The 26938-nt window shown below is 60.9% G+C and overlaps 1 protein-coding gene and 1 long non-coding RNA gene across 2 annotated transcripts in view; one reads left to right on the forward strand and one right to left on the reverse strand.

The window, feature by feature from the left end:
• LOC136379798 (uncharacterized) overlaps positions 1-26938 on the forward strand; it is a 555021-nt gene that overhangs the window by 52107 nt on the left and 475976 nt on the right. The gene's annotated exons all lie outside the window — the stretch shown is intronic.
• WNT7A (Wnt family member 7A) overlaps positions 1-26938 on the reverse strand; it is a 58835-nt gene that overhangs the window by 6796 nt on the left and 25101 nt on the right. Inside the window, exon 3 of the mRNA XM_066347362.1 lies at positions 23509-23780. Within this exon, the coding sequence (XP_066203459.1) occupies positions 23509-23780 (272 nt within the window). The remainder of the gene's footprint in view (positions 1-23508; positions 23781-26938) is intronic.

Genomic DNA, 26938 nt, shown 5'->3' on the forward strand with positions numbered 1-26938 from the left:
TCTGGGGAGCAGAAGGGGGTTTTGGTGCCATGAAATCTGGCTGCAGCCAGCCCAGGTGCTCACGGGGGAGACAATGAGTTATGTCCCAGTCAGGACTCCGTCACTTCCACGGACTTAAACGTGTGGTTGAAACCAGCCAGAAGTGAGGTAAAAACCTGTAATTGTTTTGTATTTAAAAAAAAAAAAAAATGACTGCAAAAGCATAAAATAGGAGACACTGAGAACCAGAGAACCATTTAAAGCTTTAGATGAAATACAATTCAATATGAGCTAAGAGACTGCTGAGAAGCCAACCATCTGATCAGAGCCATATTAACTGAGATCTACTGCCCACTACGAGGGAGGAGATGGTCTTGCTATGTGATTTTTTTGTCCAGGTTATGCACAGAAATAGAGCATGTGCAGAGGAGGGGGATGAAGACCCCACACTGAAGCAGCTGGGGCTGCCTGGTCTAGGGAAGGCAGTTTATGCCCTGGGTACTGGCCCCCCACACACACTTTCTAGGCCTGTCTCAGGGCAGGGTGAGTGGGAGAGACTGTGCGCCCAGAGGGCTAAACTGGGACCCTCGTTGGGAAGGTGGAGGGGGAGTCACAGGGCAGCGGATACCAGCGCAGCCCCCCATAGAGCTGCCCAGAGCTGGAGGGTGCTGGAGGGGTAGTGAGCGCCCCGTCTGGGGAGTCTGCAGGTGGGATCCCTGCAGAGAGGGGGGGCTGGCCATCCTGAACCTGTTTTCCGCGCCCCAGACCAGCCCCAGACCCGTCTGGAGCAGCAGGAAGGACTTTCCACACCACTGGGCGGAGAACATCCATCTCTTTCCGACAGGTCCCCCAGGAAGCACCAACAATGTGCCAGGTGCTGCCCAGAACCCACAAGCACCAGGGTGGGGCTCTCCGGCCTGGGAGGGGCCTTGGGAGAAACTTGGCTCCAGAACATTCCTTGATTCATACACTATAGATATGATCAAAGTGGCCTCTTGGGCAGTCCCACCCCATGGGGCTGCCCAGGGGAGTGAAGGTGCTACAGGAGGAAGGAGCTCTGAGGGAGAGGTCAGATGTGCCGCGTGGCGCCCCGACCAGGAACCTGGCACCCTACGCAGCATTCAGAGGGGCATCTAAATCTTGAAATACCGAAAGCCATTTCCTAGCATTGGATTCTGTGGCTTCCTTTCACCTCCCCTGGGAAGGACCTGGGGTCCCCGACAGTCCCATGGTCCAGGAGGGCTCTCCCACCTCCTGGGGACCTGTCCCTCCTGCCGGGCCCCCTCCAGGACTGTGGCTCCACTCGTCCCCACCGCGGGCTCAGTCCGCCCTTCCCTCCAGGGCCTCGCCCTCAGGGCCGCCCTGTCCCCACCCCACCCGACCCCAGCAGGACTTCTGCACCTTCTCTCCTGCCCGGGGCGCCCCCCGCTTTGTGCCCCGTTTTCTAACAAGCCAGCCGTGGCCCCGGGCTTTGCCCACACCGACTCCTCAGCAAGGCTTCCTGTCACTGAAGCTGCAGTCGTCCTACCTGCCATCCCTCAGCAACCCTGGTCATCCCTCCCCGTTCTGCCCCTCACGGCTCCCAGGTCCCTCCTAGATCCCACCCGTCGGGGCTCCCGGGTCCCACCCGTCGGGGCTCCCAGACCCCACTGGTCATAGCTAAGGACAGGTTGGTGACTCAGGCCAGTCAGGACCATTTAGAGCGAGCCCCGGGGATTGGTGCAAACCACAGACAAGAACTGTTATTTCCCTCCAGATAGAACCGGAGAGAGTGAGAGCTGAGCTGTGGACAGGCATCTTTGCAGGCCCATGGGTCTGAGCGTGGACGGAGCTAAGAAGCAGGGCAGGGTGTGTGATGGGTCCCAGGAAGAGCGTCTGCACTATGGACCCAACTGGGCCCGAACGCGTTACCCTAAGAGCATTCAGTTCCACAAATAAGTGATGTCCCATTGTCTGTAAGCCGGCTTGGGCTGGGTGTCTGTCCCTAGGGCTTCAGAGACCCTCAGGACCCAGAGCTCCTCTCCTCTGTGTGGTGGACATGCCTTTCGTGGAGCCGGCAGCAGCTCTTGGTTCCCACGGTTTGTCTCCACATGGAGATCTGGCGAGCCGAGGGCCGGTGTGCATGAAGGGGCCCTGGGAGGCCAGGCCTCCAGGCCTGGAGGTGGGGGCTAGCCAGGCTCCTCTGCAGGGAGGAGTCAGTTCTGGACCCTGTGCGCCCGGTGGATGAGCAGTGACCCAGGCAGTCAGAACCCATCTCTACACGGCAGCCCCTTGTAACGACAAAAGTCAGCTTGGATCAGGGAGAGAGCACCAGCGACAGGGCCAGGTAATCTAAGAACCCGCCCGCTTCCAGCCCTCCCTGCGGGGCCACACAGGAAGGGCCGAGGGGACAGCCTGGCCCCTGTCTGAACCTCCACTTTCCCACCACGGCCCACTGTCTCTGAGAGGGAGGCTGAGCGCCCCAGACAGACACCACCTGATACAACGAGACCTGAGACAGAGGGAGACTCCTCGCGTCTTATCTCTGGACACCACAGGGTGGCCGTGGCTCTCGGAGCTCGGGCAGCCATCCTAGGATCAGCGGGCCAGAGCCTCAGAGGCTGGGGAGGTGGGCGGCGGCAGCGCCCCCACCCCCGGGGGAGAATGGAGACAGCCTGGGCCCTTGACGACACTGCTGAGCCTCCGGAAGAAACTGAGCCCAGACGTGCCCTTTGCAAGAAAAAGCCAGCTCCTATCACGAAAGCCACATCTAGGAAGTATTCTGTTACTCGGACGCTAGCACCGCTCGGTGACTCTGGTCGTCGCAAAATAGCAGCGGGTCTCCCCTCCGAGGGTAGCCGTAGGATTGAATGACAGCAGGGCCACCAGGCCCGTGCCGGGTGGCACCTGACAGGCCCCCAGCCTGCATGAGGTGGCCTCGTTTCCTCCGTGACAACGGGGCGCGCAGAGGCGGGGAGCAGGGTTATGAGGGGGAAGGGCCATCGGCTGCAGGTCCGGTTCTGTCTCCTTTAGGCTGTGTGGCTGCAGGCAAGTCCCTTTCCTTTCCTGGGCCTCAGTTTCCCCCAACTGTACAATGAAGGAACCAGACGGGAATCTTTAAGAGAAGATAAGCCAACGAGGAAGGAGGAGGAGAAGTGGGACTCGGTGTCAGGGTGGTGCAGAAGGGGCAGCCTCACAGGAGTGTCCACCCCCACCCGGGTCACCGTGACTGCCACGTGAACCCTGCTGAAGAAGCTCTTCCGTCCTCCCTCCCTCTCCCTCGTCTGGGCTGACACCCCAGAAGCCCATCCTGTGGCAAACACCTGACGCTCATCTGGGCAGCTGCCCCCTGGCACGAGACTCCCAGGCATCTTTCAGAAGCTCCCAGGATTGCCACCTCTGTCCCTCTCCCACCACCTGCTCCGATCCCTGCAGCATTCACACACACCCCCCGTGCATGTGACCGCTGGTGCTCTGTCCCCTGTGGGACCCCAGCCACCCTCCCCCCAGCAGGACACCAGTTCCCTAACCTCCTCTGAACCAGCCGAGTCAGACGGGTCGCCTGCGATAGCAGGGCACCAGTTCCGGAGGCTCAGAAAGCAGGTGGCAGAGCTGCTGGGCGTGGAGGTCACCCAGCCTGGCTGGTTTCCTGTCCCACGTCTCCATGCCTCGGCTACCTGTGTTTCCTGGGCACCTCGTGGGCGTCACTCTAAGGAGCTAGACAAGACGGGGTTCCTGCTGGAGTCGAGGCAGGGAGCCGTGAGAGCCTGAGAGTGCCCGGAAGTCTCTGTGGGCCTCTTCTCTGCTCCCGAGGGCCATCTGTGTGTCCTACATCTGCGGTGCAGCCAGCTGGAACTCTGCACAAGACTGGGTGGGAAGAGAGGCTGGGGCACTGGTTCCGATTCCTTCTGTGTATGGCGTCCCCCTACCACACCCACGGCTCCTGTGGGCCCCTCCTCTAATACCGCTCCCTTCTCTGCCCCTCAGCCTCCCAGCTACTAGGTGCCCCCACTGCTGCCAGCCACAGTGCCCCCCGCGCAGCCCACGCTCCTGTAAGTCACCCATTCCTCACACGTTCTTCGTGACTCCCACTGGGCCACGTGCCAGACCCCGGCTGGGGCACTGGGTCCATCAGACCACCCCAGGCGCCTCCCTGTTGTCTCCTCCTTCGACGGCACACACCCGGTGGCAGCGGCATCAGGATGGAGAGCAAAGGCACAGGGCTGGGCCGGGGGGGGGGCATTGGGGAACGTGGCTGGGTCATCGTGGGTGTTGACTTACCGGCAGGTGTGAGTTTCGTGTCAGTCTCGAATAAGAGGGACGCTTTCTCGGGAGAGAGCGGCACGCTGGCTTCACGCCCCAGCTGCTCTGTGCTGCACCTCCCCATTTGCACACCCGACCCTCCCACCCGATTGTGAACCCCATGAGGGCGGGAACCAGGCCCAACCCCAATAAGAGCTGCTGGCTTGGTGTCCACCACTGTTTCAGGTGCTTGACAGAGAGCGACTCGCCAAATCTGCACAGAAACCCTGAGAGAGACTGATCATCAGCAGTCTCATCTTGCGGATGAGGACACTGAGGCACAGGGGTCCCAGTCAGGAAGTGTTGGAACCAGTACTCAAACCCGGGTGGTCTGGCCTGCAGCTACACACATGCACAGTGGAGGGTGGGAGAGCCCTGCACCCAGGCCACGGTTCACAGGGTGGGTTTGTGCAGGGACACTGCTGCCCACCCGCACTCCAGGCCACGGTTCACAGGGTGGGTTTGTGCAGGGACACTGCTGCCCACCCGCACTCCAGGCCACGGTTCACAGGGTGGGTTTGTGCAGGGGGCACTGCTGCCCACCCGCACTCCAGGCCACAGTTCACAGGGTGGGTTTGTGCAGGGACACTGCTGCCCACCCAGGTCCTCCTCCGGGACCAAGCACTCACTCTCTGCTGCCTGCAGTGCTGGCTGCTGATGTTTGCAGCCAAGTTCCTCCCAGGAGGTGCTCTTCTCATGGGAGCGCCTGCTCAGGGTGCCCCAGAGACAGGTGATGTGGGCTCCAAAGCCCTGGTCCCCGACTCAACTGGGGACAAACCTAAAGGGCCATTTCAGCCCCAGAGCTTCTGATGGGACCAGCCGGAGCCCTGCAGGTGCTGCACCAGAGCCCCTTTCTCTCCCACTTCCTTACAGCTGCCCGGAGGGAGGCTGCAGGTGGCAGGGCCAGAGGCTACACTGCTGCTCCCTGCTCCTCCTCCTCCTCCTGCTGCTGCTCCTGCTCCCTGCTCCTCCTCCTTCTGCTGCTGCTCCTCCTCCTGCTGTTCCTCCTCCTCCTCTTCCTCCTGCTGCCCCTCCTCCTCCTCCTGCTGTTCCTCCTCTTGCTGCTGCTACTCCTCCTCTTGCTGCTCCTCCTCCTCCTGCTATTCCTCCTCCTTCTCCTCCTCCTCCTGCTGCTCCTCTAGTCCCTCCCCTGTGTGTCAATCCATCATGAGCAGAAAGCGACATTTCATCCAGTGCAGCTGTATTCCTCTGGGCAACTGAGATGAAAGAGGAGAAAGACAGCTTTTCTTGAGCAAACATTTGGAGTATTTTCTTCTTGGTCACATTCTTTAAGTCGTATAGGATGCCCCGACTTCAGGAAACTATTCCTATCTGCCTCGGGTGGGATTCCACGGAGCAGGGCCACTGAGTGCGGCGGGGCTAGCCTGGCCACGGGGGGCCTTGGGAAGAGCCACGCCAACCGCACTGGTCAGGACCTTCTGGCAATCATGGGGACCTTCTGAGATGCAGTGCTGGCTGGGTTACAGCGGCTCAGGCACCGTCCACCCACCTGTCGTCCTGGGGGGAAGCCCAGGACTGTCGCCTGGCTCTCAAGCCCTCGGTGAGTGGGGGTCTTGCAGACGCATAGCCCCTCACGTCCAGATTCTTTCTAGGCTCCCACTTTCCCTCAGTCCCTGTCTGCCCTGCACATCGTCCCACTCATGCCCAAACACATCCCCACGTGCAGTGCATGCACACACACGTCCTCCCCACATGTGTGACCCCCCAGCAACCCCACACTTGTCCACACCACACCCTGTCACGTGTGCTCACTCTCCTGCTCCCTCCCTCACAGTCACACGCACACCCCACCTGCTCAGACCCCCACCCCCCCACACACATCCCCATCAACCTTGCGTGCTCACACACACGGGGACCCTCACGCACACCCTCCTACATGTCACTGCACGCCATGCCCTCCTGCACAGCACAGGCTCCCACGGTCCTCCACTCACAGCCACAGCACAGCTCTCCACACTCGTGCACACACGGGCACACCTGCACACACACGGTCACGCAGAGTCAGACACAGTCCTCACAGGCGAGGGGCCCAGACAGCCACAGCACAGCTCCCACACTCGCACGCACGCACACACGGGCACACCTGCACACACACACTCACGCAGAGTCAGACACAGTCCTCACAGGCGAGGGGCCCAGACAGCCACAGCACAGCTCCCACACTCGCACGCACGCACACACGGGCACACCTGCACACACACACTCACGCAGAGTCAGACACAGTCCTCACAGGCGAGGGGCCCAGACAGCGCGGGCCGGCAGGTGGGCTCCACGGGCTCGCTGGCCAGGGCCCTGGGCAGGCTCAGCCTAGCTCACCTGGAGCAGTGCTAGCGTAGCCCTGCAGGGAGCTGCTCCGGTGTTAAAGCAGAAACTGCACTTTAGGGCAGGACAGACGGACTCCACGGTCAGCAGTGGCTGCTCATGGGACAGCCTTCCGCCCCGGCCAGTCTCTCCAACGAGCTGACTCACCCGGGCAGAACACGGCAAGCTCCCTGCCCTCTCGAAGCTCGTGCTCTGGTGGGGGAAGTCAGGTGTGCGTCCCACTGTCCTGCGGCACGAGGCCAACGCCACCCTCTACCAACATGGTCCCGTTACCATGGTTCCTGTCCCAGCCCGACTGGAAAGTGTATTTAGACAATAGAGGAATCTGAGCTGAGGCAGTTACTGCCCGTGGTGTTCTGAGTAATAGTAACACTATTGTTATGTTTTCTTAGAAAAAAAATCCTTTTTGATCAGATATGCCCACGTAAGCATTCGTGGGAGAAATAACATAATGACTGGGATCTGCCCTAAACTCCAGGGTAGGGGCTAAAACGCTGTCTGCTGGCCACATGCTGGGCTTGTTGACGCTGGGGTTGGGCACCTGGGGCTCACAGGACTGTCCTCTCTCCATCTGCCCCGGGCCACCCCTCACTACCATTCTGACCTCCCCGCGTAGGCCTGTTCCCTCCAGCACACCCAGCATGCTCCTGCCTCAGGGCCTTAGCACTGGCTGCGCCTGGCAGGAACACTCTTCCCCACTCTCCACGTGGCTCCTTCCCTCAACCACCTGGGCCTTCGCTCAGTTCTCGCCCTTCCAAAGGCCACGTTCCCGACCCCCGCCCCGGTCTCCCGTGCTCCCTGCAGGCAGCAGTGCCTGACACGGCGCCTTTTCCTTGTTCAGTTTCTCTAGTCTCCCACGGGAATGTGGACGGCCCGAAGGCAGGGGCGTGGTCCACCTGCTCCCTGCTGTGTCCCCAGCACTCGGACCAGTGCCTGGACCATGGCTGGTCCTCAGTCAATGCTTGCTGAGTGAATGACTGAGAGCAGTGACCATGGAACCAACTGGAATGGGGCAGTGAGGAAATGACCCCTGAGCTAAGGACGGTGAGGAGAAGCTGGCTAGACCACAGGAAGGGCAGGGCAGGCCAGGCAGAGGGAACAGCACGGAACAGCACGAGCAAAGGCCTGTGCGAACAGGGGCAGAGAGCAGGAGCAGGTGGGAAACAGGAAGAAGGCCAGTGGGTCAGGCTGGGGCTGGCCCGGCCTGCTCATGAGACAGGTGTGCGGCACTGAGAAGCCCCTCAGCACCCAGGGAGGACAGGGCAGAGGCCTGCTCATGAGACAGGTGTGCGGCACTGAGAAGCCCCTCAGCACCCAGGGAGGACAGGGCAGAGGCCTGGGCTCGTGCAGGAAGCTGTGAGGAGGGAGGCACAGCAGACAGAACAGATGAAGAACAAGGAGGCACTCAGAAGCCAGACGGTCGCTTGGCCGTTTTCCATGGGAAGGCGGTGAGTTAGCTACAAGCTGCCCTGTGGACAAGGGTCGGGCCAGTGTCCATGGCACCTGCTGACTTGCAGAGCCCCTGGCCAGCCCCGTGGGAACGTAGAGCCCGAAGACCCAGGCTGCCCAGCAGGCTGGTGCCCACATCTGCCCTGATCTTTCTCCTCTCGACTCAGAGACCGAGGCTCTTTCAACGACACCCCTGGCGATGGTGGAGTTTAAGGACGTGGTACAAACACGGGGGAAGCTGTCAGACCAGAAGCACGCATCCACGTGGAGCGTGCACACGAGTGTTCACCCAGCACTACTCACCACCCAACATCCACCAGCTGGAGAATGGGTCAACAAACTGTGGCCTGTTCATAGTGCAATATTCCTCGGCCACGAAAAAGGATGCAGCCCCGACTCCTGCTACAACATGGACAAACCTTGAGAGCATCACGCTAGGTGACAGAACCCGGTCACGAGGGGTCACATGTTGTAGGATTCCACCTTCGTAAATGTCCACGATTGGCCAATACATAGAGACAGGAAGCAGGTTAGTGGTTCCCTGGGGCTGGGGGACGAGGGGAGAGAAGGAAGTGACCGCTGACAGGTGTGTGACTCCTTGGGGGTGATGAGGATGTTCGGGGTTTGGGTGTGGTGATGGCTGCACGACTCTGACCCCCGGCGAGCCTTCACTTGTGGACGTCCGGGACCACGTCGACCCCATGGCTGCCTCGCGCCCCTGAGCTGCCCCCTCCTCCGGCCCCTCAGCACCTCCTCTGCTCCTGGAAGCAGCCCGCACACAGCCTCTCCCCATGTCTCCCCATCACGTCCCGTTTCACACCCCGAGCACGCAGGGCACTGGAGGACGGCTTGCTTGCTTCTGCCCTCCCTGCCTGGGTGCCAGCCCCAGAATGCACTGCTCTCGTCTGTCTTGTTCAAGAGACATTTTGCGCCTGACCAAGTTGATAGCGCAGTAGATAGAGCATCAGCCTGGGACGCTGAGAACACAGGTTCAAAACCCTGGGGTCACCAGCTTGAGTGTGGGATCACAGACATGATCACAAGGTCGCTGCCTTGAGCAAGGGGTCACTGGCTGTGCTGGAGCCCCCTGGTCAAGGCACGTATGAGAAAGCGATCAATGAACAACTAGGAGTTGATGCTTCTCATCTCTCTCCCTTCCTGCCTGTCAGCCTCTGTCTGTCTTTCTTTCCAAGAAAAGAGGCCTCTTTCCTCACAGGAGATGCTCAGCAAGCATCTGCCAAATGAAAGAGTGAGTGAGCAACTGAGAGTGAATGGACGAATAAAAGAATTTTTCAGAAGCCTAGGTGGCCATTTCCTTCATGAGGAGTCTTGTGAAAGAGGCCCTGACACAGCCCACAAATGATCAAGACTGAAGCCCCAGGCCTGGCTGGTATGAACATCCTAGGTTCGATTCCCAGTCAGGGCACACAGGAGAAGTGACCATCTGCTTCTCTCCCTGTCCCCCCTTCTATCCCTCCTCATCTCCCGCAGCCAGTGGTTCGGCTGGTTCGAGCATGGCCCTGGGCTCTGAGGCTAGATTGGTCAGTCCAAGCACATCAGTCTCAGGCACTAAAAATAGCACGGTTGATTCAAGCATTGACCTCAGACAGGGTTGCCAGGTGGATCCCAGTTGGAATGGCACATGCAGTAGTCTGTCTCTTTGTCTCCCCTCCTCTCACTTAAAAACAAAACAAAACAAAAAAAAACATAAAACTGAAGCCCCCAGGGAGGGGCTCTGGACAGGAACAGAACAGGTCAATGTTCTAGAGCATGGAAGAAGGACCCAGGAGCCAGGCCATTTTAGCCAAACAGCCTCTATGCCCCTGGCTGTCCCATAGATGAACCCCAGCAGGGCCATGCCTAGCTGACCAGGTACCATGAGGCCCTTTGAAAGTCCCCATCCCAGAGTGGGAACTCCGTGTGTGGGGTGTCCAGTGCAGGAATGGGGATCTGGGGGCAGGGGGTAGGCTGGCTTGGCCCAGAGGACACGGCACAGAGACACCTCCCGAGACAGCCGGTTTTCTGACCACGGTGGAGTCAGGAATTTTCCGGCCAGGTGACCGGGAAAAACACCCTGGGTTATCTCTCTCCAGGGCAGCTTCCAGCTGGGGGGAGGGGGTCAAGGGGGACGAACAGGATGAGTGTGCCTGAAGAGTAACTGACTCCTCGCTGCTCTGGGCTACCAGGCTGTGGGAACTGAGACCCAGGGCTCGGAGGGACTCAGCGTGCCCCAGCCTGGCCCCCCAGGGCTGTGGCTTCTGATGCTCACCCGCCCGGCCATCTCTGGGCCCCGTCTGTACCACGTGGGCCGGTCCTGTGTGTCTGGCTGCATGTGACTGGTCTGGGAGGGCCAGGTCGTGCAGAGGGAACTGGACCCTGTCCCAATGGAAGGAGAAGGGGTTTCAGCTCCCTGAGCTGCAGTCCCAGCCCTGCTACCTCCTGGCTGGGTGACCATGGGTACATCACTTAACCTCTCTGAGCCTGGTCCTTCCATGAGAAGACTGGGCTTCAGAGTGGCAGCAACAGCACCACCTCAGGGTGACAACTGAGGCAGAGTACATGAGGTGCCCACCTCCCGGGGCAGTGGAGGGGGACACGAGGGAGAGGACTTCAAGGGGTTGGACCTTCCATACTTTTACAGGACTCTTCTCTGTGGAGAATGCCCACCTCTTCTGGAAGCAAAACTGGCCCTCCCTAGTTGGCTGATGAGGCAACTCCCACCTGAGAGCAATCAGGGAGTGAGATCCCCATCACTGGAGGAATTCAAGCCAGAACACGACCTGTGCTAAAGCAGGAGCCATCAGCCCCGTGACAGCTCGTGTGGTGGCTCATCTGAATGGAGATGTACAGACTTCAGAGACTCATCATGGAAAAGAAAAGAGTGTGACATCCCTCCATGTGTTCCTACTGGTTACACATACAGAACTGACAACGTGCTGAGTGCATGAGATCAATTAAAATATAGTAGTAAATTTCACACCGCCCTTTTTTACCTTGTTGGAGTGGCTACCAGGAGACAAAATGTCAATGGACACACATGTGGCTCCTAGTAATGTCTACTGGGCAGCGCCCGTCAAAATCCTTGCTGCTCAGAGTGGGGATCCCGGGCGTGGCCGGGGAGCCAGGGCCTCACCTCCCCAGGGGACTCGGGGGCACGACCACATCTCGGGTGACTGGCAGAGGACTGGCCTGGAGGAGCCCCCTTTCAGGAGGGCACAAGAGCAAGTCACCCGAAGTCCAGCCAGAGTATGTGAAACATTTGGTCACTGGTGCCTGTGTCCCCAAGTCACACACGCAAGTCCAAGATGCTTGTAATCGCAGGGTTCCCCTGCCGGAGAGCACACTTTCGAGAGGAAAGGAAGGGGCAGCGTGTCTCTCAGGGACACGGACACACTCACGGAATGCGCTGCTGGCTGGCACCCTGTGAGTGTCTGAAGGCTGGGAAACCATCTCAGGAAGCAACTGAAAAATAGACCTATGTGTTAAGAAAAAAGAAAAAAGAGGAAAAAAAAAAACTTAACCAACCCCCCCCCCCCAAATTCCTCCTCCTCCTTTTTTCCTCTCTGAAAGCGCGTCCTGCGGGCATTAGATGGCACTAAATATGGAAATGGTGAGCACTAAATCACTCAGAGATGCCACATGCTGCCCGGGGCCTGTTTTACGGTTGAGTTGTAAACTGCTGAGCACCGGGAGCTGTAATTAAAAATGCTGACAAGCCTCCCAACTGTGAGCATGCCAAGAGGGTGCAGGGCTGGGAAAGCAGGGGAGGGGACCAGGGAGGGCGGTGCCTGTCCCAGCTTACACCAGCCCAAGTTCAAAGTCCACCGCTGGCTTTCCAGGATCCAAACAGACCCACACGCCTCGCAGGAGGTGCAGGAGGCGAGCTGCCCATCTCCCCTGTCCGCCCCCCTCCACCCCCCGACTCCCAAACACACCCACCTGCCACCTCACCTCCTCTCCCTCTGCTCCCCAGACTCTTGGCCCCAGGCTCTTGTGTTTGCTGTTCCCTCTGTCTCAAATGCTTTTCCCCAGGTGGCTCACTCCCTCACTTCCTGTTCTGCGCTCAGCGTGCAGAATGCCCCTCCTGCCTGCCTAATGTAAATCACCCCGCCAGGTCTCCCCTGCACAGCCTGTGCTACTCTGACGGGGGTGTCATTGACTCGCTTGTCCCCCGCCTCCCTTCTGGAATGTCAGCTCCCTAAAGGCACGGACTGCCTAACCCCAGAGCCTCACACCGTCCCAGGCGCATAAACAGGTGCTTAATGAACATTGTTGAACCAATGGATGCACGGATTTCCAACCCTTTCTTTCCTCTGCCAGTCTGGTGACCTCGCTGGGAAAATGTCCAACGTGCCTGCAGTGAGCTCAGCTTTTCACCTCAACCTTCTAAACGGCCATCCGGTTACCCATCCCTCCATCCCTTTATCCATCCGTCATTCATCCACCTGTCCCTCCACAGTCATGCCACCTGACACCCTTCCCAATACTATCTTTCGATCATCTATCTAGTCATTCTTCCTTCCATATATTCATCCCTTCCATCCATCCTTCCATCTGTCCATCCATCCACCATCCGCCCATCCAGAGCAGCCCCCGGATGGTGAGACCTCCAGTCTTGGGGCCCCACCGCCCCTCCACTTCCCGTTACCGAATCCAGCTCATGCCACCATGAATACACGCAGTACTCCACTGTCACAGTGTACACACTTCAAGAGCAGATGTCTGTCTACTTTCCTCTGATTCCCAGTGCCTGAAACACAGGGCTGACACGTAGTAGGTGTCGGTGAATGTGTTCCGAATGAACATATATATTTTTTCTTTCCCCTTATCTGCTTGTTCTGCATTTTCTACGAGGCTGTGGGCTCCCCGATGGCAGGGGCCATTTCTAAGTCATTGGCTGGTCTCTAGAATCATGCACCGGATGCGTGTGATGAAGAGGTAGCGAGTGAGTGAGTGGTCCACACAGAAGAACAAGGCACAGCAGGAGTAGGGTTCGAGCAGATGGCCTGGATCCCGGTCCTTGCTCCCTGCCTATGGGCTGTGGACTGCAGGCGAGTCAGGGAACCTCGCTGTGCTCTACTGTCCTTGTCTGTACAAAGGTATGAATAATAACGGTACCTAACAAGCCAGGCCCTTGGGAGAATTTTACGAGCTAATATACATGGAACACTTAGAACAGTGCCTGGAGTAAGACAAGGTCTAAACAGGTGTTTACAAATAAAACCCCACATTGAAGCCTAGCCCATAGGAACAGATACTGAAGGCACAGACTCTCGAGTTCAAAAGGCAAGGAGAAGCCCTGGCCGGGCTGCCCCATGGGTAGAGCATCATCCCAGTGCACCAAGGGTGCAGGTTCGATCCTCGGTCAGAGCATGTATGAGAAGCAACCAGTGAGTGCACAACTAAGTGGAACAATGAGTTGATGCTTCTCTTTCTCTCTCCCCCTTCTTCTCTCTCTCTCTCTCTCTCTCTCTCTCTCAAATCAATGGGAAAATTTTTTAAAGGCAAGACGAAAACTTCTGACTGAGCCTGTGCTGTTTCCACAGCAAACAACAGACTTTACGGACACCTCTGCTGAATATGGCACGTGCTCGGGGACTTATGGCGTGGGCTGGGAAGGAGCAAGGGCAAGGCCCTGTCCAGAGGTGGCCACTGGGACATGACCAGGAGACCTGGACGGACCTCCCCCGTCTCAGACAGGCGCAGCAACGTGGGGTCACAGTGGCTTCGTCCCCTGTGACCCTCTCTGTTCAGTCAAGTGAAAACTTCAGGGATCTCTTGGGCATCTCCCTCTGTCCAAGTCCTTGAGCACACCTTGTGGCCGGTGCATGAAGAAAGTGGACACTAAGAGCCAGAAAGACCCTTAGGAGTAGGAATGTAGGGCTTCAAACCTACTGGGGTTTTAAAATCACTGTTCCTACTAAAAACAATACTCAGCACCACGGTGCCGAGAGGCACATGCCATTGTCGCCGTTCTCCCAAGGGGGAAACTGAGGCTCAGAGCGAGAGGACTGACCGAGGTCACGCAGCAAACAAGTTGCCAAGTCAGGTTTCTCACTGTGGCTCTGTCCACAGCCCTGGCATGCCTGGTCCCCGCCCGGGACAGAAGGCCAACGTCCTTTCCTGAGTCAAGAGCAGAGGGTGGCTAGGAGCTGCCCGATCCGCTGCCCCACAGGGCTCTCAAAGCCCAGGGAGAGCAATGCCCTCCAGAGCTGCCCTCCCAGCAGACGGGGCGGCACCCAGCCTCAGCGACAGGTGCCTCGCTTGCAAAGTGGGCACAGCTACACCGTTCACTCGGAGGATGGTGCCAGTCTTGGCCACACATGTGTAAAAGGAAGGTTTTGCAAACAACGTTGTCAGAATCATTATTGTTCCCAAATATATACTCCCAATTCTTATAGGCCTATCCCCCCAAAGACACACTATTGCACAGACACACAGACTAACAGACAGACACGCCACTGTGGGCTGAGCAGAGGCCGCACAGAGTGTGGGCAGCAGAGGCAGGATGGCTGGGAGGGAACCCCCACTCTGACGCTCTCCCCATGGGCAACTGCAGGACACACTTCTTAACCACTCTGTGCCTCAGTTTCCCTCACCTGTGAAATGGGTGTGACAACTAGAGGGCCTTCCCTGGGAGGTCACCTGTGAAGAGGACAGGTCATGTCAGGCCTAGAGAGGAATGCACAGATGCTGGCTTCACACTGCCCATGCCTGCTGGCCCTGGGTCTGGGAGGCCCTGAGAACCTGGGAACCCTGATGCCAATGCGGCTGGGACGGCGCACGGGAGCCTGGCCCACGGCTCAGGTCACTGCCTGGACCTCGCCAAGGCTGTCGGGTCAATGAAGGGGCTCGGTCGTGCAGACAGACCACGGTGAGCAACAGCTGTTGTTTGCACCTCCGACGCACACGGCAGGATGACAAGTAAAGAAGCCCCGTGTCAGGCCAGGGGCTCTTCCACAGGACACAGCGGGACCTGGATTTCTCCTCGCAGGACAAGCAAGTGCTTGGGATTGGGGGAAGTGACAGCAGCCACTCCTGCAACATCCTGCCCATGTCCCCAGGCCGATCCCCTCCCTCCAGGCCCCCTCCTGCCCCCCTCCCCTGCCTTCCTCACCACCACTTGCTCCCACCCCCACCCCCACCCCTCATCCCAGCAGATTTGATAACACCCAGGAGTCCCAGTCCCCCTCCTGAGGACAAAGGCTGCGATTGTCCTGGTGGCTGCCTTTTGACTTGGTCTCACTGTGGTGTAACCGGTGTAACCAAGACCCCTTGGCTCCACCTCACTCGGGAGGCCCCTCGGGTCTCCTCGCGCCGGGGTGGTTTCAAATGAGCCTCTGGCTGCAGAACCAGCAGCCACACTGGGAGCTCCGGCCCAGAGAAACCAGACGGCCGCTATTCGGAGACCCCTGCCCTGAGCTGGCCACCGCTTCGCTTCGGGGAGGGGAACAGACTGCTCTACACCAGTGGGCACTGGCCAGCAGACCTTCCGAGACAACGGAGCTGTCTAAGGTGGTAGCCAGAGCCGCTCCAAAGTGGACTGAAGACCCAAATGTTTTATTGTATCTATTTAAATGTAAACAGCCACACGTGGCCTGTGACAACAGCCAGGACAGCTCTAAGCACCCCACATCACTGAGAGAACCTCCTGGACGCCAGGTGCCCCGCTGGCCCCCAGCTGCCTGAAGGGCAAGGAGAACACTGCCTGGGGGAGAGAATGTGTGTGGCTCCTGGGCTGCTGGCAACCAGCCCGGCAAGCCCAGAAACGCCACTGAAACAGGAGGTGCCCCAGGTCTCTGCCGGGGAAAAGTGCCTGGAGGGTGAGAACAGCAAGTGCAAGGGCCCTGGGGTAGCGATGTAACTCAGCAGTGTGTCTGGGCCATTCCTTGTCCACTCCCGCCTTGAACCTCCCGTACCAGCACAAGGCCCTCCCTGCTGGGGTGGAGCACCGTGTAGGCAGATGCCTCCTCTCCACACAGCCAGGTTCCCTCCTGGGCCCAGAGGTGCCCTCTGCCAGGCAAGGAGAGGTGCCTGGGCACTCTCCTGGGGCCACAGTGCCTGAGCAGTCCACTGTCCCCCAAAACTTGCAGCCTCCAAGCTTCTGAAGGGGACCCAGAATCTTAGGGCAATGTCTTAGAATCACCATAGGGCAGCACTGGGGCTGGGATGGGGGGCCAAACACACCTGCGCCCGAGTCCCCGGAGCTGGGGCCACAGTGCCTGGTCAGCGCTCACTAGTCTGCAGCCAGACCGCAGAGGCTCGGTCCCGGGACGTCGGCACCTGCTGGCCGCGCGGCGCTGGGGCACGTTCCCACACCTCCCCGCTTTCCCGCCGGCGCAATGGAGAGAACGGGAGCCCTCGCCTCGCGAGAACACTCACCGCCTCACGAGAACACTCACCGCCTCGCGAGAACACTCACGGCCTCGCGAGAACACTCACCGCCTCGCGAGAACACTCACCGCCTCGCGAGAACACCCGCCCGCTGGACCTGGTGGGGATTAAATGAGGACACTCGCTTTCCCTGCCGACATAGGAACCGTCTCTACTCGGCCGGCCCCGCGGCGGCTCCCAGTGTCCAGCAGCAGCTCCGTCTCACAGGAGCCCTAAGCGGCATCTTCCCGGCATTCCTCTATTTCCCGAGTCCTGGTCCAGCCGCACACCCACGCCAGGCTGGGCCTCCTCGGGGCCTGCCCCTGGTGGCCCATGGTGGGGAGTGGTCTGGGCAGTCCATCCAAAGCCCAGTGGGACCCGGAGCACTGGGCTCCAGGAAGCGGGGGGGGGGGGGGGGGGGGGGCGCAGACGGACGTTTTTTTCCTCCATGGAGGGGCCGCTCCTGCCCGGTCTCTGCTCCCCACACCACAGCCTCCCCGCCTTGTGAGCTCCCTCCCCGGATACCTGCTGTCACTGTGGCCTCAACAGGAGACCCGCGGGCCCTGCCCTTGCTGGGTCATCCTCAGAGAAAATGGGAGGAGACCTCAGGCTTCCATCTCGAGCATCTTCTTTCTATCTGGGTCTGGGCTGCTTCCCCTGACCCCTGGTCAGCAGCTTCCGCTCCGGACCTGTCCTGGTGTTTCCTCTGGTCACACACAGCCTGGGCCTGGGCATCCCAGAGGGCTGTCCCTGCTGTTCTTCTCGGGGCCCCTGTCATCACCTCGCCCAGCCTCAGGAGCAGGGAACTGGGCCCTGGTGGGCGTCCTGCCCCTCCGCTCTCCTGCTGCGTGGGGCTCTGCCCAGCCGTCGGTGCCTCCTGTCAGTCCCTCATCCACACAGTGGGCCCGAGGAAGGAAGGTTCTCTGGTTCTAAAATGATTCTACAGCTCTCCTTGGCCCGGTCCCGGAGCTGCTCCCCTCCACAGGGCGGTGGGGGCTGTGGAGAGTACCCAGACTGAGCAGATATAGACCAAAAAAAAAAGATTATTGACTTGAAATGCACACTTTGTACAAAACCTAACTCAAAATGATAATGAGAGGCCCTGACAGGTTGGCTCAATGGATAGAGCATCAGCCCGGTGTATGGATGTCATGGGTTCAATTCCTGGTCAAGGCACACAAGAGAAGCAAACCTCTGCCTCTCCCCCTCCTTTTTCCCCTCCTGTAGCTATGGCTCAATTAGTTCAAATGCATCAGCCCATGCACTAAGGATGGCTCTGTGGAGCCTCCGCCTCAGGCACTAAAAATAGCTCCATTGATTAAAGCATCGCCTCCTAATGGGCATGCCAGGTGGATCCCCATTGGGGTGATCCACCGCTCTGGAAACCAGTTTAGTGTTTCCTCTCAAATACAAATTTCACTGGGACGACTGCTTTTTTTGTTTGTTTGCTTTTTAATCTGGCAGTCATGTTCCTGGGAAATTTCTCAAGGTCAGAGCAGACAATTGTCATTTATTTCATTCTCTCATTCACTTCCTGAGTGCTTACTACGTGCCAGACCCTGCTCTAGGTACTGGGGGACACAGCCATGAGCTTGGGCTGTCCCTCATAGTGCTGACATTGTTGTGAGAAAACACAGGCCAGAAACACATAAAGACCCATGTAACTAAGATCATTTTATATGACGATAAGCATCGCATATAAAATAAAGCTGGGTATGATATACAGAGAGAGATGACATGGACATATGGGATGAGAGTCAGGGAGGGCCTTTATCATGCAAAGATTTGTGGGAAGAGCCTTCCTGACAGAGGAAACAGCATGTGCAAAGGTCCTGAGGCAGGAACAAGCTTGGTGGACTCCAGCAGAGGGGTGGCTATAGACAAGGTTGCAAGTACCCTGTGTACTAAGTACCCCGTGTCTTCTCCTGATACACGTGTCAGACCAGACCTGGAAGACCTTTCTGAGACCATGAGACCATAAGGCCCCTCCATGGAAGAAATCAAGGCCATGGAGTGATGAGGTTTTCCCAGGGCTGCCCCCTGATCCAAGTCTCGTAAGTCCTGGCTAGAGGCCTTTCTTCCTGAGAAGGTGAAAACACACGTCCGGGGCAGGAATGGAGGGCACTGTGGCCTGAGGACACCTCCTCAGAGCACGGCTGGGTCAGCCAGACTCAGGCCAGGCAGGGCCTGGCTTTCTGGGGCCCTCGAGTACCACCATGGACCACTCTAGTCTATCTGGTCAAATATGCAAGTGGCCCTCAGGACACTGGAGAGAAGCATAGCTGAGCCAGCCTTATCTGGGCCCCACCCCAGCAACCTGGCCGGGTCCCTGCTGTCCCGACTCACAGGCCTGCCTGCGGCCAGGGTAGGGTGGGACTCCAGCTCCCAGGAGCACCCAGACCAGACGGGCAGGGCAGGAAGGGACAAGACCGGCACCCTCTGTGAGCAGGAGGCTGGGCAGGGACTGGGAGGTGACTTTGGCTCAGGTGGAATTCCATCCCCCTGAGCTCACCTCCCTGGGAGCAAGCCCAGCATTCCAGCAGGGGCGGCCCTCTCCCAGCTGGGCCCCCGTCCCCTGGCTGCCTCTCCTGAGCTCAGTCACCACACTCCCAGGAAGGGATGTGAAGGGCCCTGCCCTCCCCTGAGGCCCCCAGAGCTCCCAACACACTTAACTCTCTGGGTGCGGCGAGGCCTCCACAACACACTGTCCCCCACTGGCCCTCGGGCACCCAGCACAGTGGCCATACTGCTCAGCCAGGTCGCAGCAGGCAGGTGGTCTCCCAGCCCAGCTACAGGCCTGGACACACATCCAAGTGGACAGGAGCAGGGACAGCCACTTAGCCTGGGGAGACTAAGGCTGAGTGTGTGTCACTTCCGTGTCTCATCCCTACTCGGGCCTCAGTTTCCCCACCTGTCAAATCAGACTATGATACGTGGAGCACCCCCTCCCTTCCCAACCATGTTTTTTGAGGACATCCCTCTATTACCTCCTCTTTTCTCACTTGGAGAACTCCTACTCACCCTTCAAAGCCCTTCTAATGGTCCCTTCTTCTTCCCCTCATCTACAGACTTCTGCCCCAAGAGCGTTCCCTCCCCCAGGCTCCCTCTGAGCCCTCACTGAGTGGCGCTTCCCCCTGCGGTGTGAGCCCCAAGTTACGATTCTCACTCCTCTTATCTCTGACTCAACTGCGTACACTGAGGGCAAGAATTGTGGTCCACTCCTTCCCTCGCTGTCCGGGGGACGGGAAGGAAACTGTCCAAAGTCAGGCAGATCCAACTGTCCCAACATCTCCACCTGGGCTTCGACGCCTCTGATCCGCCCAACCAAACACCCTGTGACTCCAAGCCCCACCGGTGAGGGGGTCTACGTCCCCCAGCCGAGCAGTCTATGATTGTGACGGCCCTGGTCAAGTTCCCATGGGGAAAGACCCTCATTTCTGTCTCTGCAGCGAGTCATGGTGACTCGTGGACCCTGCAGACCACCCCACGGCACGAGACAGACCATGAGGGAGGGAGAGGCTGGCCCTCCCCACGAGGCTCCCTCGCCCCGCCCGGCCCTGCGGCCCACAGCCCACAGGCCAGCACCTGGTTCTGCCCACCCGGGCAGCCCTGGGAGAGCAGGACGCCCCCACCTGCCAGGTGAGTTGGGGGCTGCCCCGCGTCTCCCTCCATACGTGCCCCCTCCCCGACGCCCCGGCCGCTCCTCCTCCCGCACCAGCTGCCAACAAGCCCCAGAGCCCGTGGTCAGGTTCGGTCTTGTCCCTCAGCAGCAGCAGCAGCAGCAGCAGCAGCCAGAGAGCCAGCGATAAACACATCTGTGAGCCTTTCCAAGAGGCTCCGCCAGGAGTGGCTGTGGAACGGCCCCGTTCTCCTGTCGCTCCCCGCCTCCACGGGCTGTGCGGGGCGTGGGGGCCCTGGGAGCCTACGCTGGGGGCGGTTCTGGGCTGGGGCCCCACGCCTTTGCATAAATGACATGGCGCAGGGTTCTGGGCAGCTCCTGAGTGAGCCCTCCCCTGGCCTGGCCAGTGCCTGGGATCTCAAACAAATTGAAGGACATGGTACCATTTAACAGGTGGGGAAACTGAGGCCCCGATGAGAGATGGGGCTCAGAACTGATACACACTAAGCCTTATGGACCCCAGACTAGACAGCCGCCCCTGCCCCTGACCACTTGGATGTGTGCCCGATGCTCAGGGTGCCCTGACGCAGAGAGAGCCGGTCAGAAAGACCACCCTCCCGCTGTGATCTGGCTGAGCAGTGTGGCCACTGCCCTGGGGGACTGGGGACCAGTGGAGGCCGTCACTGGGCCTCCGTTTGCCCCCCGCACCGTGTACACTGGGGCGTCCCCAGTTCCGCCGCTGGGTCCTGGAAAACACGGAGCTTCCTGCTGCTCCGGGAAGCCGTCCACGAGGGCCTGCCCGGACACACAGACCAGAGCGGAGCCGGGCTGGTCTCCCTGGCTGGGAGCGCCCGGCCTGCGCTCCGCTCCATCCACACCCGTTCCTGACCCGGCCCAGGGCCCCCTCTGCCTTCCTGCAGTCAGTGCCTATGACTTCCGCCCTGCCCCGCCCTGCCCAGGGCCATCAGCGGTTCCCTGGTGGCCATGAGGCATCCTGCCATTCACTCTGTGCATACTGCGGAGACATGGTGGGGGGGTGTCTCACTCCCTGGCCTGACAGGGGACCTTGCAGGCTCTCTGGCTGCTGTCCACCCTAGCAGGGACCCACAGACCAGCCAGTCCAGGCCTCTGAACTTGCCCCAAGTCCCCACTTCTGGGCCTTTGGTCACTCCCTCTGCAGACCAGACCTCAGCCGGCTTCACCTCTCTCCCTGCCTAGCCAAACTCCGCTCACCCTTAGGGATCTACCTCCTCCAAAAGCCCCTTGTGATAGCTGACAGCTTCCAGCATCTGTACCACCCTGGAGCGGCCTGGAGTGGTCACCACAGCCCACACTCCCGGAGCTGTGTGGCTTAGAAAACCCTCTCCCACTTGAACCTTTCTCCCTGCCCACCGCTCCAGCTAGAAACTCTTGTCTTTAATTCTAATTCTCATGGCGGCCTGACCAGGTAGCCATGCATGAGGACAGAGGCTGAGAGAGGGAAGCAGCTGGTCTTCCTTTTTTCTGCCCCTGGGGAGTGAAAACTTCAAGGGCAGGAGGGAGCCTGTGACCTGTGACCAGTGCCCTAGGGCGTGCTCTGACCACAGAAACAAGGAGGAGTGAGTATCTGGGCAGCCTGGAGGGGTGTGCTGGCCCTGGGGTGAGGGGGTTAGGTCCCAGCCACAGGACTGAACAGGTGGGGCCAGGCAGGGCACCGTCCCGGGGCAAGCCAGGTGAGCGGTTCTGCTGGTGTGACTCACTGAGGACAACAGGAGGCTCTTACACACAGGACGTGGCCAGAGGCTGCAGAAGGGGAGGGAGGGGTCCCTGAGGGATGAAGGGAGGGCCAGCTTGGCCCCTCTCACTCAGCTGTAAGCAGGGGACCCTGCTCCCCTCCAAGGTGTGCAGACTACCCCCCCCCACACACACCGCTTACCAGACAGACTCCCTCCTGCATGACACACGTTTGCACAACTTGCAATTACAAGCACCTGTGCTGAGAACCAACCAAGTGCCAGGCCCTGAGCTACGTGCTCTGCTGCCTGGTCCCCTTCCCTCCTCGCCCCGCAGCCCCGAGGACACTCCCGCCAGCTCTGCCTCCTCCCAGGAAAGACTGTGTGATGTGACGGAGCTCCGGTCTGAGAGCAGGCAGCCCTCTGTCAACCGTGCCACAGCCATGGGAGTGTGCAGAGAGTGCTGGCCCTGGCCCTGGCTGGTGGCTCAGTGGATAGACTATCTGCCCGGCGTGCAGACGTCCTGGGTTCAACCCCCGGTCGGGGCACACAGGAGAAGCGCCCATCTGCTTCTCTTCCCTTCCCTTCCCCTCCCCCTTCTCTCTTTCTTCCCCTCCCGCAGCCAGCAGCTTGACTGGCTTAAGCATCGGCCCCAGACGTGTTGCCAGGTGGATCCTGGTCAGGGAGCATGCGGGAGTTTGTCTCTGTCTCACCTCCTCTCACTTAACCAACAAACAAACACGGGCATTGCTATCGACCACGGGACCCTCCAGGCTGCTCAGCCACGCTGTGTCTCGAACCCGCGTGTGTGGCCACCAGTGATGCAGTACAAGTCCCGTCACCGTCACCGCAGTGGTCTGTCCCCCGCCAGGCAGCACTGAGCCCTCCTTCCTGTCAGTCCGCCCAGCGCACAGACGCTTCTCCACCCCTGCAGCTGAGCTCTCCTGCTCAGCGCCTTCTGGCCTGGGGCCCCCAGGGTGGGTTCTGAGCACCTCCCCTTCGGGGGCACCCAGGGTGAGGCCAGGGCATGGCCAGAGCCAGGCAGCACTGACTCGGGGACCCCGAGATGCCTGGCCAAACTGCCTCTGCCCAGACGTTTCCCGGGACAACGAGCTTCCTCCTCTCCTGGTGACGAACCCCGTGTCTCATGGCCGTGGCTTGTCCCCACGCTGCAGGACCTCCCTCTGTGACAACCTCACCCCGTGGCCCTCGTGTGGTGGTCCGGGCCTGCAGACCCTTCCAGTCCTTTGCATTAGGACAGCCTGCTTCTCATGGAGTGGAAGGGGGTGCAAGCCCACTCTATCCCAGCCGCGTCCATGAGAGATATCCCGGGACATCCCCAGCTCTCCTCCCAGCTGAGCTCAGGATCCAGGAGGACCTGAGGTGACAGAAAGGGAACGGTCAACGGGAGTCCCCCCTACTCTGAGCTCCGGATTTTGGCTGAGGTGATCAAGGACACGAGAGCAGCCCTGCCCCACGGTGGTGGCTGGGTGGCGGCTCCTGCTGGATTCTCCACAACCCCTCCGGTGATGCCGTGGACCCAACGGCCTCCCTCTGCCCGTCCTGCTGAGCTCCGTCCACTTGGCTGGGACAGAGCTCCCGTTACCGACCTCTAGCAAGTGACGGGCTTCACGCCACATCCCCAACCCCGACGGCAGAGTCAGGCCCGGGGCCGAGCTCTGTGGCTCAGGACCGACCCCACGCCTGCACTGAGCCCCCTGCAGGCGCCGCCCGCCCGGCCCCGCCGCCTACCTTCCGGCCCGCCTCGTTATTGTGCAAGTTCATGAGCGTCCTGGCATTCTGCTTGATCTCCCGGGCGTCCACGAAGACCTTGGCGAAACCGATGCCGTAGCGGATGTCGGCCGAGCAGCCGCCCCACTTCCAGCCCTCGTCCCGCTGGTACTGGCCCTGCTTCTCCTTGTCGCAGCCGCAGTCGCTCAGGTTGCCCTGGGTGCAGGCGGCCGTGATGGCGTGCGCCACGCCCGCGGCGATGATGGCGTAGGTGAAGGCCGCCTCCCGGCTCCCTGCGGCAGAAGGGAGAGCGGGAAAGACGGGGTCAGTCCAGGCGTGGGGGGGGGAGGCCTGGACGAGAAGGCAGGCTGAGCTCTCCATGCTGGCTCCACAGAGGCCGCCGGAATGCCCATGCCTTCCCACCAGGAACGTGTCCCCCCGGACGGTGACTGCCGAGCCCCGACCCCCCATCACGTCATAGGTACACCCCCATTCAACCCGCGCTCCGTCCTCGCTGTGTCCCTTAGGGAGCTGGCCGGGCAGCAGAGGAGAAAGACACGTGGGCTGGTTGCCCACCCTTCTGTGGCTGACCACCCGCTGCCCACCATGCTCACACCAACCGCACAGACAGCGCAGGCGCACACGGCCCTCACACCAACCGCACAGACAACGCAGGCGCACACGGCCCTCACACCGACCGCACAGACGACGCAGGCGCACATGGCCCTCACACAGGCCGCGCACACAGCGCAGGCGCACACGGCCCTCACACCGACCGCAGAGACAGCTCTCTCACCACCGGCCGCGCAGCGCAGACGGCGCAGGCGCACATGGCCCTCACACCAACCGCACAGACAGCTCTCTCACCGGCCGCGCAGACGGCGCAGGTGCACACGGCCCTCACACCGACCGCACAGACGGCGCAGGTGCACACGGCCCTCACACCCACAGCACAGACGGCGCAGGTGCACACGGCCCTCACACCGACCGCACAGACAGTGCAGGTGCACACGGCCCTCACACCGACCGCACAGACGGCGCAGGTGCACACGGCCCTCACACCCACAGCACAGACAGCTCTCTCACCGGCCACGCAGACGGCGCAGGTGCACACGGCCCTCACAACAACCGCACAGACAGCCCTCTCACCGGCCACGCAGACGGCGCAGGCGCACACGGCCCTCACACCGACCGCACAGACGACCGCACAGACGGCGCAGGTGCACACGGCCCTCACACCGACCGCACAGACAGCGCAGGTGCACACGGCCCTCACACCGACCGCACAGACGGCGCAGGTGCACACGGCCCTCACACCAACCGCACAGACAGCCCTCTCACCGGCCACGCAGACGGCGCAGGTGCACACGGCCCTCACACCAACCGCACAGACAGCCCTCTCACCGGCCACGCAGACGGCGCAGGTGCACACGGCCCTCACACCGACCGCACAGACAGCCCTCTCACCGGCCACGCAGACGGCGCAGGTGCACACGGCCCTCACACCAACCGCACAGACAGCCCTCTCACCGGCCACGCAGACGGCGCAGGTGCACACGGCCCTCACACCAACCGCACAGACAGCCCTCTCACCGGCCACGCAGACGGCGCAGGTGCACCCGGCCCTCACACCACCCGCACAGACAGCCCTCTCACCGGCCACGCAGACGGCGCAGGTGCACACGGCCCTCACACCAACCGCACAGACAGCTCTCTCACCGGCCACGCAGACGGCGCAGGTGCACACGGCCCTCACACCAACCGCACAGACAGCTCTCTCACCGGCCACGCAGACGGCGCAGGTGCACACGGCCCTCACACCGACCTCACAGACGGCGCAGGCGCACACGGCCCTCACACCGACCGCACAGACGACCGCACAGACGGCGCAGGTGCACACGGCCCTCACACCGACCGCACAGACAGCGCAGGTGCACACGGCCCTCACACCGACCGCACAGACGGCGCAGGTGCACACGGCCCTCACACCAACCGCACAGACAGCCCTCTCACCGGCCACGCAGACGGCGCAGGTGCACACGGCCCTCACACCAACCGCACAGACAGCCCTCTCACCGGCCACGCAGACGGCGCAGGTGCACACGGCCCTCACACCAACCGCACAGACAGCTCTCTCACCGGCCACGCAGACGGCGCAGGTGCACACGGCCCTCACACCAACCGCACAGACAGCCCTCTCACCGGCCGCGCAGACGGCGCAGGTGCACACGGCCCTCACACCGACCACACAGACGGCGCAGGCGCACACGGCCCTCACACCGACCGCACAGACGACCGCACAGACGGCGCAGGTGCACACGGCCCTCACACCGACCGCACAGACGGCGCAGGTGCACACGGCCCTCACACCGACCGCACAGACGGCGCACGTGCACACGGCCCTCACACCAACCGCACAGACAGCCCTCTCACCGGCCACGCAGACGGCGCAGGTGCACACGGCCCTCACACCAACCGCACAGACAGCCCTCTCACCGGCCACGCAGACGGCGCAGGTGCACACGGCCCTCACACCAACCGCACAGACAGCCCTCTCACCGGCCACGCAGACGGCGCAGGTGCACACGGCCCTCACACCAACCGCACAGACAGCCCTCTCACCGGCCACGCAGACGGCGCAGGTGCACACGGCCCTCACACCAACCGCACAGACAGCCCTCTCACCGGCCACGCAGACGGCGCAGGTGCACACGGCCCTCACACCAACCGCACAGACAGCCCTCTCACCGGCCACGCAGACAGCGCAGGTGCACACGGCCCTCACACCAACCGCACAGACAGCCCTCTCACCGGCCGCGCAGACGGCGCAGGTGCACACGGCCCTCACACCAACCGCACAGACAGCCCTCTCACCGGCCACGCAGACGGCGCAGGTGCACACGGCCCTCACACCAACCGCACAGACAGCCCTCTCACCGGCCACGCAGACGGCGCAGGTGCACACGGCCCTCACACCAACCGCACAGACAGCCCTCTCACCGGCCGCGCAGACGGCGCAGGTGCACACGGCCCTCACACCAACCGCACAGACAGCCCTCTCACCGGCCACGCAGACGGCGCAGGTGCACACGGCCCTCACACCAACCGCACAGACAGCCCTCTCACCGGCTGCGCAGACAGCGCAGGTGCACACGGCCCTCACACCAACCACATAGACAGCCCTCTCACAGGCCGCGCAGTCGGCGCAAGCGCACACGGCCCTCACACCGGCCACGCAGACAGCGCAGGCGCACACGGCCCTCACACCGACCGCACAGACGACCGCACAGACGGCGCAGGTGCACACGGCCCTCACACCGACCGCACAGACAGCGCAGGTGCACACGGCCCTCACACCGACCGCACAGACGGCGCAGGTGCACACGGCCCTCACACCAACCGCACAGACAGCCCTCTCACCGGCCACGCAGACAGCGCAGGTGCACACGGC

Source organism: Saccopteryx leptura, chromosome 8 (genome assembly GCF_036850995.1).
Source record: "Saccopteryx leptura isolate mSacLep1 chromosome 8, mSacLep1_pri_phased_curated, whole genome shotgun sequence".
Taxonomy (NCBI): Eukaryota; Metazoa; Chordata; class Mammalia; order Chiroptera; family Emballonuridae; genus Saccopteryx; species Saccopteryx leptura.